The sequence below is a fragment of the Hemicordylus capensis genome, chromosome 1, assembly GCF_027244095.1.
Source record: "Hemicordylus capensis ecotype Gifberg chromosome 1, rHemCap1.1.pri, whole genome shotgun sequence".
NCBI classification, from domain to species: Eukaryota; Metazoa; Chordata; class Lepidosauria; order Squamata; family Cordylidae; genus Hemicordylus; species Hemicordylus capensis.
In genome coordinates, this window is record NC_069657.1 from 442,628,959 (window position 1) to 442,649,836 (window position 20,878).

The following is a 20,878-nucleotide window of genomic DNA, read 5'->3' on the forward strand; positions in this document are numbered from 1 at the left end:
CATGTAAAACAATTTAAAATAACTATTTTAAAAACCTTTTAAATGATTATGACTGAACAGGTGCATTTTCAGATGTCGCTTAAAAACAACCAGAGATGGGGAGGTTCTGATTTCATTTGGGAGCATGTTCTAGGGCCCTGGGGCAGCCCTAGAGAAGGCTCAGTTTTGGGTCACCAACAACCCAATGATCCCCCTGCATCCATCCCCAACCTAATGGTCCCCCAATGATCTCAATAAGTAGCGGGGTTCATGCAGTAGAAGGAGGAGTTTTCTTTATATCAGGAGTAGCCAGCCAGAGTCTCTCCAGCTTTTGGACTACAACTCCCATAATCCCCCACTTCAAACTGCAGCTGGGAGTGATGGAAGACCATTCAGAGTCTCATCATTCAGCTCAGAAACTGCGAATTGGCTGGGCTTCCTTCAGGATTCTCCCCCAGCAAACCACCAACCTGACAATTGTAACCATGGAGGCAATGCAGATGGATTCATTTCAGCACCCACCTACCATCCGGGTACTGTTGGTGTTTGCAATGTGATTCCTAGGCAGTTAGATTTGGGTCATGGCTACTAGGTGCAGTGCAAGTTCCGACATTTATCCTTCCGAGTCAGACTGTACCCCCTCCTCATTCAGGTGCTGATGATGCAAGCAGCATTGCAAGGATAGCCCCTAGGACCATTTCATCCGTTCCATGACATGGCACTCCTGGCTACCAGGCATGGGGGATCCTAGGGGGTGGATGCATTTCTGAGCCTTCCTGGTGGCACCTGGGCCACCCAAGCCAGATGGGCCACTGTTCTGACCCAGCAAGAAAATTCCTATCATGTGCCAAGAGTTGGTGGCAGAAAGGCCTTTTTAATGCCACGGTTCTCACACAGCATCAGAGAAACTATAAACTGCTCTCCATCACGCAAAGCATTTCTGTACTTCCCCCAGCTTAATTGGTCTGAAAGAAGCTGTAATGCAGAGCCTCCTCCCTGAAAAGATTATAAGGCTTCCTGAAAGTACAAGAGGCCCAACCACTTGGATACTGCTTCTTCATTCCTTATCTGCATGCACAACCTCATACCAACACATACCTTATCTGCATGCACAACCGCATACCAACACAACACACAAAGAACTATACCACAGCAGCAATACAATTTTTAAAGCAATGTTTACATGTTTTTCCCTACCTTCTAAATAATTTTGTTGGATACAAATCTATTTGCAAATACCTGCTAGGTATAGTGAAGCTTCAACTCTCTCTCTCTCTCTCTCTCTCTCTCTCTCTCTCTCTCTCTCTCACACACACACACACACACACACACACACACACACACACTCAGAAAAATATTTTAAGTGGGGCAACAACATGCTTTCCCATTAACACTCTCTATAAAAAATCTTATGTGCTGTTTGTTCCAATTTAGCACAAGTGGGGGAAAGCAAAGAAACAGCTACCCACCCACCCATCCCTTACTCAAATTTCATTGATGCTACAGATCACCTTTTTCAGGGGGAAAGAGTTTCAAGGGGAAACACACACTCTTAACAGCTGTCCTTTTTGTCAGCCTTTCCAGGGAGAAAGGCTCTAGGATAGAAAGAGGGAGGTCGTCTTTGACCACATTTTTGTCCTATGTGCATAGGAAACTGGTCATGCCAATTCAAGCCACTGGCCCAGTATTTTCTATCCTGACTGGCAATGAGAGGGGTCTTTCCCCAGCCTCATTATCTCCAATGCTTTTTAATATCTACATGAAACTGCTGGAAGAAATAGTCGGGAAGTTTGGTCTGGGATGCTATCAATATGCTGATGACACCCAGATCTATTTCTCCATACCAACTTCATCAGGAAATGGCATGACCCCCCTAAGTGCCTGCATGGAGGCGATATTGGGCTGGATGAGAGATAAGCTGAAGTTGAATCCTAACAAGATGGAGGGACTGTCTGTAGGGGGGTCAGGATCCGAGAGATGGTTTAGATCTGCCTGTTTTGAATGGGATTGCACTCCCCCTAAAAGATCAGGTTCGTAGTCTGGGAGTGCTCCTGGATCCCAAACTCTCCCTGGTTTCTCAGTCTGAGGTTGTGGCCAGGAGTGCTTTTTATCAGCTTCGGCTGATATGCCAGACATGTCCATTTCTGGAGACAAATGACCTTAAATGGTGGTACATCTGCTGGGAACCTCTAGGCTTGACTACTGTAATGCACTCTACATGGGGCTGCCTTTGTACATAGTTCGGAAACTACAATTGGTACAGAATGCGGCCGCCAGATTGGTCTCTGGGACAACACAAAGGGACCACATAACACTTTTTCTAAAAGAACTACACTGGATGCTTCCAAATGAAATACAAAATACTGGTTATTACCTATAAAGCCCTCAACAGCTTAGGTCCAGGGTACTTAAGAAAGCGCCTTCTCCATCATGAACACTGTCGCCTATTAAGATCATCTGGAGAGATCCGGTTATGGTTGCCGCCAACTCGTTTGGTGGCAACTCGGGACCGGGCCTTCTCTGTGGCTGCCCCAGGGCTTTGGAACATGCTCCCTGCTGAAATGAGCATTTCCTTCTCTGTTTGCTTTTAAGAGGACCCTGAAGACGTACCTGTTTTCCTAGGCTTTTAACTGAGATTTAAATTTTAATGTGTGTTTTATCTACTGTGAGCAGTGTTCCCTCTAAGGCGTGTGCATGTGCACGCATTCGCATGTTTTTTGTGTGTGTCCGCTCAGTTAATTTTAACTCCTGTTCAGGTTGACTCAAGGCCCCACTCTGAATGCATGTGCATATGCACTGCCTGGATACTGCCACCCAGAGCAAAACTCATTCCATACACAGATGAAAAAAATTAGAAAGAACACTGACTGTGAGTTTTATCTGTTTTTATGAATTTTAAATGTTTTTATATTATGTTTTAATTTGTACACTGCCTAGAGATTACTATATTAGGCGGTATAGAAATACAATCAATCAATCAAGATTTAACTCTGTGTCTTGGGGGGCGGGGGATCAAAAACTGCAGGAGTGTCGGAGATTGATTCTGAAACCTTGTATCCGGGGTTCCCAACCTCGGGTCCCCCAGATGTTTTTGGACCACAACTCCCATTAGCCATTGTGGCTAGAGGTGATAGGAGTTGAATTCGAAACACATCTAGGGGACTCAGAGTTGGGAACTCCTGCTTTATACATTCAACGTATTTACTCTGCTACTGAGCTATGGGCCCAACCATCAGACTTGACAGGGTCATACGACAGCTAAAAACTGCTATTCAGGCACAAGATTTTCCCATTTCCCCATGCACAAGATCTTCCCATTCTCCTCGGGGTGGGGAGGAATTCCCTCCATGCCCACAACAGGAAATGTCCATGCAAACACAGAACATTTTCTGATGGACAAGAATGAGAAGCCCCTAACTGTACAACATAGGAATATAGAAAGCTGCCATATACTGAGTCAGACCATTGGTCTATCTAGTTCAGTATTGTCTTCACAGACTGGCAGCGGCTTCTCCAAGGTTTGCAGGCAGGAATCTTTCTCAGCCCTATCTTGGAGAAGCCAGGGAGGGAACTTGGAATCTTCTGCTCTTCCCAGAGTGGCTCCATCATCCCCTAAGAGGAATATCTTGCAGTGCTCACACTTCTAGTCTCCCATTCATATGAAACCAGGGTGGACCCTGCTTAGCTAAGGGGTCAAGTCATGCTTGCTACCACAAGACCAGCTCTCCTCTCCTTTCTGGATCTATTCTGGATCTCCATTCTGGATCTGTTGGGCACTTGTAGTTACCTCTCTGCCCACCATCCAACCCTAAGTAAAGACCAAGCAAAACAGTTGGAGGATCGGGCCCAGTGCCAACACCCTTGTAAAAATGAAGTTGGCTTGGGAGTGTGGCACCTCTGGCCCACATCAGTGGGGCTGTGCAATGGATCTACTTACTGAAGGCTTGAAAAACACAGAAACGTATCTCTCTTCCCTCTCCACACAGGGTTTTCCCCCATTTCACCATGCTGTGTAGCAGTAGATCTTAGGGTTGTTGTTGTTGTGTGTGTGTGTTTTTGTTGTTGTTTTAAGTTATCTGAACAAGAGCAGACTGGAAATTGCAGCTACACAGAAGGGGTTTTTTTTGGGGGGGGGTGAGTTCTCTCCCCCCCAGCTACCATATTTTTTTTATTTGGAGGGGCTTTAAAAACAAACATCCTGAACTTTAAAGGATTGGTTCCAACGGCCATCTTGCACATACAGCTTGCAAGCAAATCCTATTATTCCTCACAAGGCTCTCTTGTGAGGAAGTGTGGGGAGAAGGATTGCGGCCTTTGTTTCTGCACTTGTATTAAGGCCCGCGCTAATCCCTGGGTGGACTTTGCCCCTTCCTTCCCCGCTAGCACTGATGAGGAAACAACATCCTTGAAGCAAGCTGCTTGTTTATTTCTTTGGCGAGGTCTCGGCAGCCTTCATCAAAACTGCTGGTAGTACTTTGAAGGCCTTGTCTGGTCTTGGCACAAGATGGCAGCTGTGGAATGGGTAACAAATTCCATTGATAAAAGGAAAGGAAGCCGTAAAGTGCTTCAGGTTGGTGCTGAGCTGTGTCTAGAAGGCGGCTTTCGCACTCAGTCAGCCCTGCACACAGATCTATGGGATTTTGCACTAAAGTCCTCTGGCAGCCCCTTGTTTGGGCTATGCCACCTCCACTGACCCTACTAATCCTGCTTCTGCCATTTGAACTAGTGGGGATCAGCACAATCCCCTTGTGGGCTGCTGCCCAGCCACAGTGAACTCCTCCATCTGGAGGAGCCTTGAGAGGCCTCATTCTCTTTAATGAAGAAAAAGACAACTTCTCCCTCAGACGTCAGATGCCACTGAGTTCACTATCTACAGCACCCTTCCTCACCACTGCTAGGATTTCATGCTTCGCCTCTGGGGACACCTCTCTGCAGTGTTTATATTGGCTTCCCCGCCCCCTCGCTTTTCTGTTGAACATGCCTTTTGGGGGTTCTCACAAGCCTGGCACGCCCATGAACTAGAAATGCATGGAGGGAAAGCGTCAGAGGCCAGTTCCAAAACGACACACCTACATACACTTTGCATGCTTTTGAAACACACCGTTGCGAGCTTTGAACTCCACACCACACACACACACACACAGCCCATTTAAGAAGGTCTTGTTTTGGATGGCCAGATAATTAAAGCCTGCCCCCCCCCCAAAAAAAGCTTGTTTTATGCTCTGCCGGCACAATCATTTAAAATGTGTGGAACGGACTTAAATCCTCACACTTTCGCAACATGAAGTGACAGGGACTGAAGGGACAAAGGTCAGCAATGTTACCTAAGCCATTTGTGTGCCCCGGCCTGTTTTAAATTGGTGGTGCCGATTGCTACGAAAGCTAGACAAACAGTTTTGCAAATCAAGGAGATCCCAAATAGCAAGCATTAAGGTAACACTCTAAAAATAGCCTGGCAGAGCGGAGAAGGAAAAGAGGCCGTGGAAACAAGGGTCAATGAGGACTAGTTTCGGGACTTTTGCCTTCGGTTTGCAAAAAGGGAACGGGCAACTGCACTGTATCCCATGGATAAAGCAAACCCATTTGACAATTATATTGCATTAACCACTAGCAGTTCTTAACACACATGCACACACACACACACACACTTACTTTCGAAGCCAGCACAGCAGCTAAATTGAGGCTGGCCCTGACATTTGTGCAGCCAGGGCATACCAAAGGCAAGCTGTTCTGTGCAGTCAGATGGCAGGGCTTAATCCACTCAAACGTTTGCAGTGTCAGACAAGCCCCCCCCCCCCAACTCCCCTATGTATAGAGTGTGAAATTCCTCAGCATTGATCTTCCAACTGTTCCGCCCCCGCCACACACACACACACACACACACACACACAAGCTCGCACATCCTTTAAAATGTATCGCTCTAGAACATGCACACAGTAAGCCTCTTTGGTAGGAAGAGCAAGCCACGGCATCCTTAAAAGCTTAAAAACAAAGCGTAAAACTGTAAATACCCTTATCCTTCCAACTGCTTGGCTGACTGTCCATCTCTCTTCCGAACGGATCTGCCCCTCCAGCTGGGATTATCAATTATGCATGCCAGTGGAAAGGCTGCCGTTGGGGAAATAAAGGGCCTGAGAGATGAAACATCAGGCTTCCCCCAGCAGAGGTCTGCAGTCTCTCGCCTGCTGCACAACTGCTGCAGGACTCCAGTCACCTGACTGGCTTCTGGGTGTGGAGCCGACTGACGCAGTGCAATCTGTAACTAGGCTACTGATACCGCCGGCCGGCGCTAATTCTTCACTTCAATCTGCTTACCCTGGCAACCGTTTCCTTGTTACCGGAGCCAAAACCAATGGGCGGGGAGGAGGGAGGGGCACCGACACTGCAATACAGCACGCACGCAGTCAGGCAGTTTTTTCACACTGTATGCTGCCAAGAGTGCTATGGAGGCTTGTGCAAAGGCAGCTTGTGCATTTGCATCAGGGCAGAGATGCCTTATAAAATGCATGCGCAGCGCAAGAACTGACGGACCCAAGCACAGCACAGCCCATTGTCCGGAGGGGACAAATGGGTTCATCATATGCACGCTGGCAAATAAAGGGTTTCTGCAATCGTTTCAAGAGGAGACACACCCACGCACACAGCACGCAGGGAATCCTTACAACCACCCTGTCAGGAGGTAAACCACTATTTCCCAGTGTTCTTCTCCTCTAATTTTTTCCATCTGTGTGCGGGATGGATTTTGTTCTGAGCAGCAGTATCAAGACAGTATGTACGTACGTGCATTCAGAATGGGGCCTTCCTGATTCAACCTGAGCGGGATCTAAAATTAACTGAGCCGGCATTAAAAAAAAAAACTTGTGAGCGTGCGCACATGTGCACACCTTAGAGGGAACACTGCTATTCTCCTCATGGGCAAGACAGAGAAAGAAGTGGCTGGTCTAATGCCATCTACTGAATTCATGGCCAGTGTGAGATTTTCACTCAGACCTCTCAACCGGCCACTTTTAGCTGCTCTGTTGCTTTATGGAGCTTCACCTTTTGTAGATCTTTGAGAAGTGCTTAGATGCCGATTTTGCTTAGTCTAGATATTTATATCCCACATTTTCCGTAACAAGACTTCAGGGCAGCGTTAGAAGCATATTAAAACTAAATAAACATTCATTCTCTCTCTCTCTCTCTCATACCCACACACACACCTACCCCTTAGGAGCAGGACGTCACACTCACTCAATTCACATTCTTTTAAACTCTGGGAAAATAAAGAGGTGATTTGTGTGCAATATGGCTATTCTGCAGTTGTCTTCAGAGTTTTGCAGTGCTGAACAAATTGATCCTAAAAACCAACAGCAGGAGTGCTGCTATGACCAGACATTCTTTTAAAAACAAACAGGGGCAAAACTATGCTCCCTGGAGAGCACTGGTAGAAATTTGGTCTGCAACTGCACAACTCATTTCTTTGGCAGCATTTGCAACGGCATGCCAAACCTGAACCTAGGCTTGCAAAAAATTATTTTGACCATATAGCTCCATGAAGGGCTTGCTGTTGTTGTTTGTTTTTTAAAGAGGCCAGAAATCTGAACTGACCCAATGAATTCCTGTTTCAGCACAAGGGGGCATAGGTTGGGCTGCACAAACAGCCACGCCAGTGCTGCATCACAGCATGTGGCATGGCACCAGCACTGCAGGCAGATGCTAGAGCACAGTGCAATGATGCAGAACTGCAAGCATATCACCTAAGCAAAGCACTAAGAGACTCACTCGCTGGCTGAATGGAAAACGGCACTGCCACTGGCTTCGGAAGTCATGCAGGCAATGTTTGGAACACTTTCAAAGCTAGCCTTTTTAGAAAGAGATGCTAGAGTTTGTCGGGGTGAGAAATTCTGCATTCAGTACAAAGTTGGAAACTTGGGTGGTACTTGCGCAGAATCATGCAACACACACACACCCTTTTATTATCAGACAGGATCAAAAGAGAGAAAACTAGCCAAGGTGTTACACTGCCTAGCTTTTGGACTCTGGTTTCTTACTGAAGCCTGTTGCCAACTGTTGCATTAATCTATAGCTTAAGTGGCACAGCAGAGAAATGCTTGACTAACAAGCAGAAGGTTGCTGGTTCAAATCCCTACTGGTATGTTTCCGAGACTATGGGAAACATCTATATCGGGCAACAGCAATATAGGAAGATGCTGGAAGGCATCATCTCATACAGCATGGGAGGAGGCAATGGGAAACCCTTCCTGTATTCTACCAAAGACTCTGTGAGCACCAGGAGTTGAAATTGACTCGACGGCACCCTTTACTTACTTATGGATGAAGAACTGAACACTGCCCCCTTTGGGGAAACAGGCATACAAGTCAGAAGGAGGAGTTCAAGAATTTCGTAGAAGTGATCCCACAGGTTTAAACTGTTATTCTTTTTTAATGTCTATTAGCATCAACACAGATTCTTCCTTTAACGCGGTAGGAGTTTGAACATTAAAATGATGACATGACAGGTGTCAGGAAGTGACATACCTGACTTTCCCACACTTGAGAAAGTGATGGGGGCCTATGTGTATATACTGTAGTATCTGTATCTCAGGAACTCAAATATTGCACACAAGTCTGATCTCCGCATATGGGTGATTTTGCACCATTTGACAGAATCCTAACTGGTTGAAAGCAAGAAGGGAAGACAAGGAGGAGGCAATGTTTGATTGTCCCCATCCGCTACTTGGTCTCTTGCCCCAGGCTCCTGGTTCCTGAATCCTTAGAGTAGGCTGCACCACCTCTAACCTCCAGCTTTCGTTGGACTACAACTCCCACCATCCCTGACTATTGGCCGCTATAGCTGTGAATGATGGGAGTTGTCGTTCAACAGCAGTTTGAAGGTCAAAGTTGTGCACCCCTGCTTTAGAGGGTCCTGCCTGCCACATTGTCAGCATTCTTCTGCACAAAATGCAAGTTGCTCTTTGCACAGCAAACCCGGGAAGTCCTGTCTGAAAGTGGGCTTGCAATTCCCAAATGTGCATTGCACCCATCGTTTCCCCACTGGGGTTGAGCGCAACACATCTTTAAGTAGCTTGACTCTGGGTTACGTATGTATGCACTGAATTTGGTGCATTAGGAAAATCATGCGGCTTCTTCATTGTATACCCAAGTCTCACTTTTTCCAGCACACTGCAGTATGTAAAGCGTAGCTCAAACTGGAGAGAGAGAGAGAGAGAGAGAGAGAGAGAGAGAGAGAGAGAGAGAGAGAGAGAGAGAGAGATCTGGCCTCGGGCATACAGTGAAGCAGTCACAAAACCAATGTGCACCACAATCAAGGAAAGGAAAGACTGTGCTGTTGAGTCGGTGTCGACTCCTAGTAACGTGGTCTCTCCAAGATGACCCAGAGACCAACCTGGCTGCCGCATTCTGAACCAGCTGAAGTTTACTAGTGCCTCTTCCTGCACAGTATGTGATGATGCCTTCAGCACCTCCCTACACTGCTGCTGCCCAATATAGGCGACTACAAATGTATTTACTACGCCCCGTCTGGGAAGCACACCGGCAGGGATTTGAACTAACAACCACTTGCTCCCTGGGCAAGCTGCTTCCCCGCTGTGCTACCACAGCTGATACTATGATCAAACACAGCCCATATTTCAAATCAACTTCCAGAGCACTACACATCAAGTGAAACTGTCAGCCCTCCCTCCATATATTAATAATCCCTTTGTATACCAATGAACACCAACTACACAGATCCTCAAGATCCCTCTTCATGGGGTCTATCACCAATGTGAATGATTTGCCATTGGGATTGCCACATAAACAGAGCTTGCAGAATGAGTGAAGTAATATCTTCCATTGCCAAACACAAGTTCAGATACACCATGTATAGATTTTAAAAAAACAAACAAACCCTAGTGATTGTTAGGGACCTAGACTAGCAGAGAGAAGAATCTACAGCCAGCGAACCATGGCTGAGATCCAAAGAGCTACTTGGTCTCATTGCAAGCTCAGTAGAAACGTCTGACCTTTTTCTCAGAACAGCTGATCTTTGTGATATGCCAAACACTGGTTTTGCAACTCCCCTCAGCTTCAAGAGGAAGCTTGAAATGTGACATGGGGGCTGCTATGTAAGAAAACAAGTCTAAAGCCCCCTTGGACCCACGGGGAGGCACCTAAATCAGCAAATTATCCAGGTCAAGAAAAATATACCCACACAGAAAACTTAACATTTCATGGATTCCTTAACAGTGAAGGTTATGACACTATTAGCATATTCTCCAAATGTGTTTGATATGCAGAACTCTAAGATTTTAAGAAAATGAATCCAGAAGGACAAGTCTGTAGGAAGGGCTACAGATTGGACATTATTCTTTGCAAGTGTGCAATAGAACAGTGTGGATGACTTTTCAGGCTATAAACACTAGATGGCAGCAAACCCCTTGGCAATATCCTTGTGTATTGAGGCAGTCCTAGCACACATTTGATTTCTCAAACACTGGAAAAGCAAATGCCTTAGAGAGTTCTAATCAAATTATGAATGATCAAAGTTTCAAGATGCAAAGGCACCCAAGCCATGCTTTTCCATGCAAGATATTGCAGAATTAAAGCAAGCTTGTAAACGGGCAGAACTACCTCCAGGCAAGAAAGCCATATAGAGAAGTCGGGATATTCTAGGCCAGTAATGTCAAACATAATATATGTGGGCCAGCAGGCTAAAATCTGTGGATGTATTCAATTTTTAAACTAAAAACACAGCCTGCCAAAATATACGGAAGCAGCAGCAGCAACTGAACTGGAATCTATTTAAAAATAATCTAGCATTTTAATATCTATCCCATAGCATCTTGAGAGAGGGAGAGGCTATTATCTCAGGCTCTAGTGAAGATTTCAGGTTTTTGTCAAACTATTTAAGAATTAGGGATGGGCCTTCTCTGTAGCCACCCCGAGACTCTGGAATGCGCTCCCTGCTGAAATAAGAACCTCCCAATCTCTGACAACTTTTTAAAATCTCTAAAGACTCATTTTTTCACCCAAGCTTTTAAACTGGACTATGGTTTTAAGGTCTTTATTTTCACTCTGTTTTATGTCATCAAAAACCATCCAGAGGCAGAGCTTTGATGAGGTCTACAAATTTGAAAATAAAAATGAAATAAAATGTGTAGCCTGCTTTTTGACAAACATGTTCTAAGCAGGGTATGTAATTTTTATTTTAAAGTTCCAAATTAAGCAATTTGGATGTAAAGCATCAGCTCATGAAAACCTAACACAGGTGGTGATACTTTAAGCAGCAACTTTCACTCACCTGCATAGGAACACAGCAAGCTGCCTTATACCAAGTCAGACCCTTGGTCCATCTAGCTCAGTACTGTCTACACAGATTGGCAGTGGCTTCAACAAGGTTGCAGGCAGGAGTCTCTCTCAGGCCTGTCTTGGAGTTGCTGCCAGGGAGGGAACTTGGAACCCCATGCAGATGCTCTTCCCAGAGTGGCCCCATCCCCTAAGGGGAATCTCTGACAGTGTTCACACACGTCTCCCATTCAAATGTAAACCAGTGTGGACCCTGCTTAGCAAAGGGGACAATTCATGCTTGCGGCCACAAGACCAGCTACCTAAAGAATGGAGTCCCAGGGCATGGTCTGAAAAGCTAGGATGTAGCAACTTGGCTGATGCTATGCAGGTTCAGGTCTGACCAGCGCCTCAATGAAACAGGGAGCCCCCTAAGCATGCCGCTTGGATTCCACAGTTGTAGGGCCACCACCCACAAGGCTTTGCTAATTAAAATAACTAAAGTTGTTGACTTGGGAGTGCTTATTTATAACAAAAGCTAAACAGCACAACAACACTCAATATATGGAGTCCAACTGCTGCCAGAGGAAAATGCAAGCTGCTGTTGGATACAACTCCCATCATCCCCAGGTACAGTGGCCAGTAGTTGGGGTGATGGGAGCTGTAGTCCAGCAGAAGCAGGAAGGCTGAGGTTGCACAGCCCTGCCCTCGGGAGAGGGGCTTTTCCTGCAGTTTCGAACAAGGGTGTGGAGGGAGCAGTAGCAGGCCTAACCAGCAGAGGAGGATGTGGGTAGCAGCACGTCCTCTTGCAAAGAATGCCTTTGAGTAAGCCTGGATATTTGCCAGGTGAGTTGGAATGAAAGAATGACTGCACATGATGCAAGACATTACCAGCAATGGGGGGGAAATTGACAAGAAGGTAAATGAGGTAGCTACCAACCACCTACGCCTGTTTCAGAAGATCAAAGAGGGACAACACAGTTCTGTCATTCCCAAACGGTTTCTCTACCGCCATATTTGTGGGCACCAATCGTGGCTAAGCGCCTTATACTTCAGAAATGGAAAGCAAAGGATACCCCTGTGATACAACAATGGATTTCCTGCTCTGGGGAACTTGTAAAAATTGCTTATTAAAAGTGAGAGGCTCCTGACAAATGCCACGAAATTTGGAATCTATTCTTGGAACTATATGCATTGTGAAAGATTTAGAATTAGTGGTCGGGGTGATTCTATTATTAGAGTCTTTTCCTTTGGTGTCGTCTTTTCAGAGTGTGTGTGTGTGTGTTCTTACCTATAATGGGGAAATGTTTTGAGAAATGGGATGGGCATTTATATATTACATAAAACTGAGAGAGAAATACGCTGAAAGGTGTAATTTTTACTCAGTTATGTTTCTATATCTTTATATTTGTTGAAATTTGCCTTTATTAATACTTTTTCAGACAGGATGAACAATTTTTTTTTTTAACAACAACAAAAAGAGAGAACATCTTGAAGTTACTGGACTGAAGCTAAGAGGCACTGCATGAGAAAAGCTAATTTTGGGATTTTAATTTTGCAGTTTAAGCACATTGCGAACGAAGGACAAGCAGTTGCAGAAGGCCAGCACAGGCAGAATGCAGACCCTGAGCATTCGTTCCACCTAAATGTGGCATAATGTAATGTAAAGCAAGCATGACTTGTCCCCTTAGCTAAGCAGGGTCTGCCCTGGTTGCAAATGAATGGGAGACTAGAAGTGTGAGCACTGTAAGATACTCCCCTCGGGGGGATGGAGCAGCTCTTGGAAGAGCAGAAGGTTCCAAGTTCCCTCCCTGGCGGCATCTCCAAGACAGGGCTGAGAGAGATTCCTGCCTGCAACCTTGAAGAAGCTGCTGCCAGTCTGTGAAGACAATACTGAGGTACATGGACCAATGGTCTGACTCCGTATATGGCAGCTTCCTATGTAATAAACTAACAGGAAGAGAACTTAACTTTCTGTTGTGCTTGGGTCTGACTTCTGGACGTTTCCACACAGGACTTTTAGCTTGCATCTCCTCCAGTACAGAGGGCACGTATTAGCCAGATTGATCCCTAAGTCCCTGTGAGCTATCAGGGAGCATTTCACACACAATTCGGGTTTTTCATTGCACAATAGAGTGTAGTCCGATTTATAGCCAGGGCTTTAAAAATCCCCTTTTTTGCGGGGGGGGGGGGACTTCAAATATGCAGTAAAGCCTCACAGTAAACTTACAGAAAAGCCTGCTCTGTGAAAAACGCCCTGGTAAGAGACTAGTAAGTGTAAGACTGTAGCATTATGCCCAATACAGCTGCCATGCAAGATTAATATTATAAATACACACCCCAAAGCTAGTTATAAAGATGGAATTCAGCTTGGTAAGCATTGTCAGAATGACCTCAAATTAAAAATTAGGGCATGTAAAATGGGCGATAGCTTGTGGAATTACTTATTTGGAAGGGTATTTTGCCAATTCATAAACCCTGCAACCTGACCAGGATAATGCAACCCACTGAAGACTAGTTTGTAGGATTTAACTCTTAAAGCAATGCAGCAAGAAGTATTTAAGGGACTTCTTAAATACAGTGAAGAAATGCTAGCTCAGACAAAAATGGAAATCCTTTGAAAAACTCCTGGTATGCGTTATGAACCACCCAATTCCTGAAGTGCTTGCAGTCCAAGTTTCTGACTGCTGCCTCTTTATTTGCCTTGCACTACATCATAGTCGGAGCCCAAAACTGCAGCACCCTGCAGCAAGGTTGAGCGTGCTGCCCATTTCCTGCCCTCCCACATGTGTGGAATTCCACATGGGATGCATGAATCTGCCACAAAGACCTAGTGCAGACCTAGAACTCTTTTGAACATGTCTAGAACTCCATCCCCGCTACAAGTTATGGAAATATACTTGAAAGTATACAAACAGTTACTGCAAAAATCGCCAGTGTTTCAAGGCAGAGATGTGAGTATACTTTCAAGTACATCTCCATAACTTGTGGGGGGGGATGGAGTGCCATACATTTTTGGGGGGAAATTCTATATTCCTACAGAAATGCCAGCCATGTTCCTCCTTCTTTCACGCACTCTCCTTCTGCTAGCAGAGGGATTCCTCCCCCCCCCCCAAGAGAAACAGCTCAGCAAAGCTAAAACATCTAATTCATAATAAGCGTACAAACCATAAAAGTGCAAGCAACTAATCTATTTTGAGGTTTCCTTGGGGCGAAAGTATCAACAACCTTTACCAAAAACAGCAGCCCTTCTAATGCATATATTAATGCTTTTCTTCAGAGAATCAACTTGACACTGTTTAAATATTAATTAACCAGGGTCTAAATTATACATTGGGATTGAAACAAATGTGGCCAGTTGACATTTTTGGTGTGGGGAAGTAACACACAGTGACTGCCGCTTTCAGCCAGGAATTACTCAGCTTGTCTTCAATCTTTTTTTATTATTTCATTTTTTTAAAGGTCAGAAAGCCAATTATGCAATGTAGGAAGGCTAAATACCAAGACTGGATAATGTGCATGGCTGCAAGTTTTAGATCCATTAATCAGACAACTTATTAGCTTATGAAATTTATTACTACCAAGCAAGCATGATGGATTCCAGCTTAGAATGCTTTAGGGTGAAAACAAGTTCACAGAGGACAGGTCTATCAGATGGCTATCAACCATGTCCCGAGGCAGAATCTCTCTGGACATCAGTTGCTGAGGAACAAACAAGAGAAAGGGATATTGTCTGCTTGCAGGCTTCCAGAAACATCTGACCAGCTACTAGTGGAACCAATTTCTATCTTATGTTTTAGGGTAAAATTGCAATCATTTTTGCATGGAGAAAAGGGTCAGGGTAACAATCAACAAATTGTTGTATTCTCTTCATGGAGTAATCTTTGGAGAACACTCCTGCCAATTCCCATTCCTCTGACAACATCAATAAAATTTTATTGTAGCTTTTTTGTTTTGAATTTATCAAAACCACTGTTTAAAGCTTTTAAAACACCACTGCAAATTAGGCCACTGCAGGTCTGATGATCAGAACAATAAATGCATAATCACACACTGAAAACTTAAAAGTATTGTAATGCTATTTTCTATTTTCCATCTCTAGCGGTGTAGATCCTTGTCAAAAATCGAGGCACTCTACACCAATGAAAAGCCAGACAGTTAGACTCTCTGAAATATATTTAAACCAACTGAGGGGCCTTGTGGCAATTACATAAGACAAAGAGTCCAAGGCACACAGACTGCACACTTTGCAAACATCAGGCTTCAAATTGACTCTGTGCCACACTGAAAAAAATGTGTCAGACCCCATTCAATGAGCGGTGGTAGCAGGCAAGCCAGCTGACCTTTCCCTTAGTTCCCCAGGAGCTAACTGGGTCCTCCCTAGCTTGCATTTGAATGGGAGAAATGTGTGTGAGCACTGTAAGCTATTCCCCTACAACTCCCAGGATTCCCAGCCACAGTGGCCAATAGCCAGGGATTATGGGAGTTGTAGACCAACATCTGCAGGCGGGCCGAAGTTGAGCAAGGCTGCCTTATACTAACAGTCAGGCTGTGTCCATCTCCTTGGGGGCATGAGCGAACTGCCACTTGTAGCACTTGCTCAAGGCATTTTGATCCAGCAATTCAAGATTTAAACTTCTTAATGCCTGCTGAGTTCTTCAGCGTGCAAGTCCATTCTACCCTATGCACCCCTTACATTCTTGTTTCCAGAACAGGAGAAGAATTACTAGACAGACACACACACACACACACCACACACACACACGCAATCTTTTTAGTCAGATCTATGTTTTTATATTTTAGCTTAATATTTTAATTGTGTAATTTTTATAGTCTTGTTTTAATTTTTGTGCGAACCACCTTGGGATTGTTTAATGAAAGGCAGTATACAAATTTAACAATTAATAAAATAAATAAATAAAGCTCAGCTCTGCAGTGCTAGAGACTTCAGGGGGTTGGGGAGGGCAAGCCTAGAAGCTTTTGCCTGTACTTCAAGAACTGGTTTCTTTTCAGTCAGCCATTGCCTTTAACGGTATCAAGCCAAACCGCTAGCTAGTATAGCCTGGACAGTAAAGGTAAAGTTGTGCCATTGAGTCGGTGTCGACTCCTGGCGACCTCAGAGCCCTGTGGTTTTCTTTGATAGAATACAGGAGAGGTTTACCGTTGCCATCTCCCGCAGTTTACCGCTGCCACCTTCCTATATCGCTGCTGCCCGATCCGGGTGTTTCCCATAAACATACCAGCGGGGATTCGAACCGGCAACCTCTGGCTTGATAACCAAGTCATTCCCAGCTGCGCCATTAGGTGGTGGTGGCCGGGACAGTAAGTAGACCCATTTTCTTCTTTTAGCTTACTTTCCCAAGGGAAGGCAGCTTGTGAGATCACCATGTCTGTGTGTATCCCCTTCTAACAATGTCTGAGTTAAAAGTCACGATACAAACCAAATTATGTGTTTTTCTGGCATTTGAGTGATGCTGCTTTTAAATCAGTCTGCTCTAACTGGCTAGAAGGTCATTATTCAAACCACTTTAATGAGAGGATGGGGGGAAATTCAAGGATTTGTAGTCATTCCTCATCCCCATAGGAACACAGGAAGATGCCTTGTACTGAGTCAGACCATTGGTCCATCTAGCTCAGTATTGTCTACCCAGACTGGCAGCGACCTCTCCAAGGTTGCAGGCAGGAGTCTCTCTGAGCCCTATCTTGGAAATGCCAGGGAGGGAACTTGGAGCCTTCTACCCGATTCCTTAGAAGCAATAATAAATATTAGCAGGAGCTACATAGGGAGGGGTTAAGATGCCCAAGCTTCTAAATAGAAAAATGGGCCTAGCGCTGCGTCTAATTCAGCAGAAAACTCTTCAAGGCGTTACAGGAAAGGTATAACAATGGCTTGAGACAGTTCTAAAATAGAATTTTCATATTTCGGGATGCAAGTTCATAGTGTTTGCAGGCTCTAAAACATCTTCACACAAACTGTAGAGCTTGACTTTGTTTTAAACCATGCACAATTACACCGAAACCAGACATTAAGAGGGACAGCATGGTGAGGAATTCAGAGATATCTCACAACAAGGTTAGGAGGACTGTGTTCTGTGCCAGAAGCAGTTTTCTGCCGAGTCAGAGGCTTATGCATAATTCACAGGAATCTTTCAACAAGGGCTATAGTGTTCCATGGTGGAAAGTCACCCATAACTGGAATGTGACAAAACTACTCAATGCAGCAAGAATAAGCAGCAGAGGACCCTGGCTAAAAGGGCCAGCAAAGGACAGACCTAGATTCTATTTAGATAAGATTATTTCAGCAATTCCCATTACAAAGTTGTGCAAAATTTTAGTGATTTTGCATTTTTATTGTCTTTAGCCCAAGCAGTATTGTACTGGAGGGGCATGATATAAATATTTTAAATAAACATAATAATTATTAACTACTTTAGGCACTGCAGAACAATAAGGTCCAGTGCTACAAAAATGTTCATTTTGTCCTCTCAATAGACTCTGGAAAGTTTTTTTGTTTTTTAATTGCTGCTTTCGAAAGGTTCTTTACCATCAATTCCTGAATAATATTCTCTAAAGAGAGAAACATCAAAGCTCAGGGTAGCTAACAAGATGATAGGAGCACAGCATAATAAGCATCAAGATTAACCTCTTTGCCCTATTTTTTTTTTAATTCCCATGGATATTTACAGGAGACATTCCAGATGGACTGCAGCCATCCACATTTCCATTAGACTCAGCCTCACCACTTTCACTCTGACCTATTGTAGAGGAAGGGTTTTTCTTTGCATCCTGCCCTTCCTCAGAGGAGCATGGACAGGTGCACATGGTTCAATCCATTCCCCGCCCCCATGTCTCATATTATTCTCACAAAAACCCTGCAACATCGTAACTGGCCCAGTGATCCTCATGGGTGCACTAGGACTTGAATTCAGGTCTTTCAAATCCTAGATTGACATCACTAGGATGGCTTAAGCATGGTGGCTCTCTTTACACCCCAGCTCCCCTGCTCAAAGCTCACAATCTACACTCAGAGATGGGAGGAATACACCGAAACCGGAGGGGACGGAGAGGCATGGGTAACAGGAGATCAATATGCACAAATGCAGCTAACACTCACACATAGGCTGGGCAACAACCAAGGGGTTAAGCCAAAGGCTTCACAGAGGAGGTGGACTGACGAAGTGTAGCTGGAAGAGGGAACTTCACCTGTGCATTTGGGAGGTACCTCCAAACGCCAAGGGGCAGCAAAGCAGAACAGACTGAGTGGTTTAAAAGAGTAAGGGACCTTTGAACAGCTGAGGATGATGGAGACTAAGAAGACGACGAAGAGATCAGCAGGGGAGAGATTAAGGAAGGAGAACATGGAGTTTGTGCTAGGTGTGGAAGGGAAACAATAAACTAGAAGAAGAAAGAGAGGAAGGGCATCCCATAGCTTGACTGATGGAAGAGGAATTATTTTGGCAGCAGAGCTTTGGGTAGGATACAACACAAGAGCCAGCCATTCTACCGAGCTGTCCAGAGTAGTTTGATTTCTTGGCTTATTGGGTAAGTCACCTTCATTCTACAAAGGTGAGTTTTTCAAGGTACCAAGTAGAGTACAGTTATATCAAGTAACCCCACCTTGATAAGATACCCAGGAGACATACATCATTTTTTCAGTGCACAAGTTGCTCCCAGTGGTATCCCAGATCTGGTCGCTGCCATGATTCTTCACAACTTTGTATGTGGGCGTGTATGCATAGTATCAGAAGGAAACAGGGTGTCTGCGAGGGAGGGGCAGCAGAGGCCTATTTAGGAGCGCAGTGCTGATGGGGAGGCAGGCAAAGAGTTAGGCAGGTTGTTATTATTATTTTACACTTATATCCCGCTCTTCCTCCAAGGAGCCCAGAGCAGTGTGTTACATACTTACGTTTCTCTTTCACAACAACCATGTGAAGTAGGTTAGGCTGAGAGAGAAGTGACTGGCCCAGAGTCACCCAGTTAGTATCATGGCTGAATGGGGATTTGAACTTGGGGCTCCCCGGTCCTAGTCCAGCACTCTAACCACTACACCATGCTCAGTGGACACAGGAATAACACAGGACTATAGGAAGCTGCCATATACTGAATCAGACCCTTGGTCCATCTAGCTCAGTATTGTCTACACAGACTTGGCTGAGGCTTCTCCAAGGCTGCAGGCAGGAACCTCTCTCAGCCCTATCTTGGAGATGCTGCCAGGGAGGGAACTTGGAACCTCCTGCTCTTCCCAGAGCAGCTCCATCCCCTGAGGGGAATCTCTTACAGTGCTCACACATCTAGTCTCCCATTCATATGCAACCAGGGTGGAACCTGCTTAGCAAAGGGGAAATGTGGTGCTTGCTACCACAAGACCAGCTCTCCACATGGACCCCATGTGGATGCTGTTTAGGTGGCAAAGCTAAGGAGTAACAGGGGAGTAACAGCAGGGGAGAGGGCATGCCCTCAATTCCTGCCTGTGGCTTCCAGCGGCATCTGGTGGGCCACTGTGCGAAACAGGATGCTGGACTAGATGGGCCTTGGGCCTGATCCAGCAGGGCTGTTCTTATGTTCTAATGATTCACTAAGAATATATTCATATATAGTTTGTCAGTGGCCACCAAAATTCCTTTAACAAAAAAGAGCTTATTTTTTAGCAAAAAATACACTTCTATAGACAGGAAGGAGCATTTTTTAATGAAAAATGTTCATAAAGTATTTTTAAATTCTACATTAGGAAAGGAAAAGTGACACATAGGCCACAATCCAGAGTTAAGCACAAGAACAACATGGCTGGATCAGATCTACTGGCCATCTAACATCAGCCAACCAAATGTTTACATGGGAACACAGGAAGCTGCCTTATACCAACTCTGAACATTTAGGTTTCATTTAATGTTCCCAACTAACAGAGGTATCAACAGCTGTACTCCATGAAATTTGACTCACCATTTAGATTGTGAGCCCTTTGGGGCCAGGGGGCCAGCTTATTTATGTATTGTTTATTTTTCTATGTAAACTGCTTTGCAAACTTTGGTTGAAGAGCGGTAAATAAATATTTGCAGTAGCAGTAGCAGCAATCCACCTTTAAAGCAATCTAAGCTAGTGGCCACTGCCACATTTCATGGCAGAAAATTATGTAAATTAAATGTGTATTTTATTATTATTAGACAGTGAAATATTTTCTCCATCCACTTTTCAATACCATTAATAATCCTGGAAATGGAAATAATATATCAATTGCTCTGCACTCAATCACTCTTTCTTAAACACTATAAAGCCCCAAATGACTTTGCGTTCAGACAGCCTTTGTGAGATGAAGTGACCAGAACTGAACTCTGGTATTCCAAATGTAGCCACATCATAGATTTATACAAGGACTTTATGATAAGAACATAGGCAGCTGCCATATACCAAGTCAGACCATTGGTCCATCTAGCTCAGTATTGTCTAAACAGACTGGCAGCGGCTTCTCCAGGGTTGCAGGCAGGAGTCTTTCTCAGCCCTATCAGGAGATCCCAGAGAAGGAATTTGGAACCTTCCACAAGCATGAAAGCAGGCATGTGCTATTCCCAGAGCTGCCCCATCCCCTAAAGGGAATTTCTTACAGTGCTCACATGTAGTCTCCCATTCAAATGCAAAC

General features: G+C 44.8%; 1 protein-coding gene across 5 annotated transcripts in view; it reads right to left on the bottom strand.

The window, feature by feature from the left end:
• RTN4 (reticulon 4) overlaps window positions 1-20,878 on the bottom strand; it is an 83,273-nt gene that overhangs the window by 32,338 nt on the left and 30,057 nt on the right. Inside the window, exon 1 of one of the 5 annotated variants that reach the window (XM_053245990.1) lies at window positions 5,991-6,252. The exons of 3 other annotated variants lie outside the window; for them this stretch is intronic. In XM_053245990.1, the coding sequence (XP_053101965.1) occupies window positions 5,991-6,024 (34 nt within the window). In that variant the 5' untranslated portion in view covers window positions 6,025-6,252. Of the gene's footprint in view, window positions 1-5,631; window positions 5,708-5,990; window positions 6,253-20,878 lie in introns of those variants that run through there. One more of the 5 variants, XM_053245985.1, reaches the window with a different exon arrangement.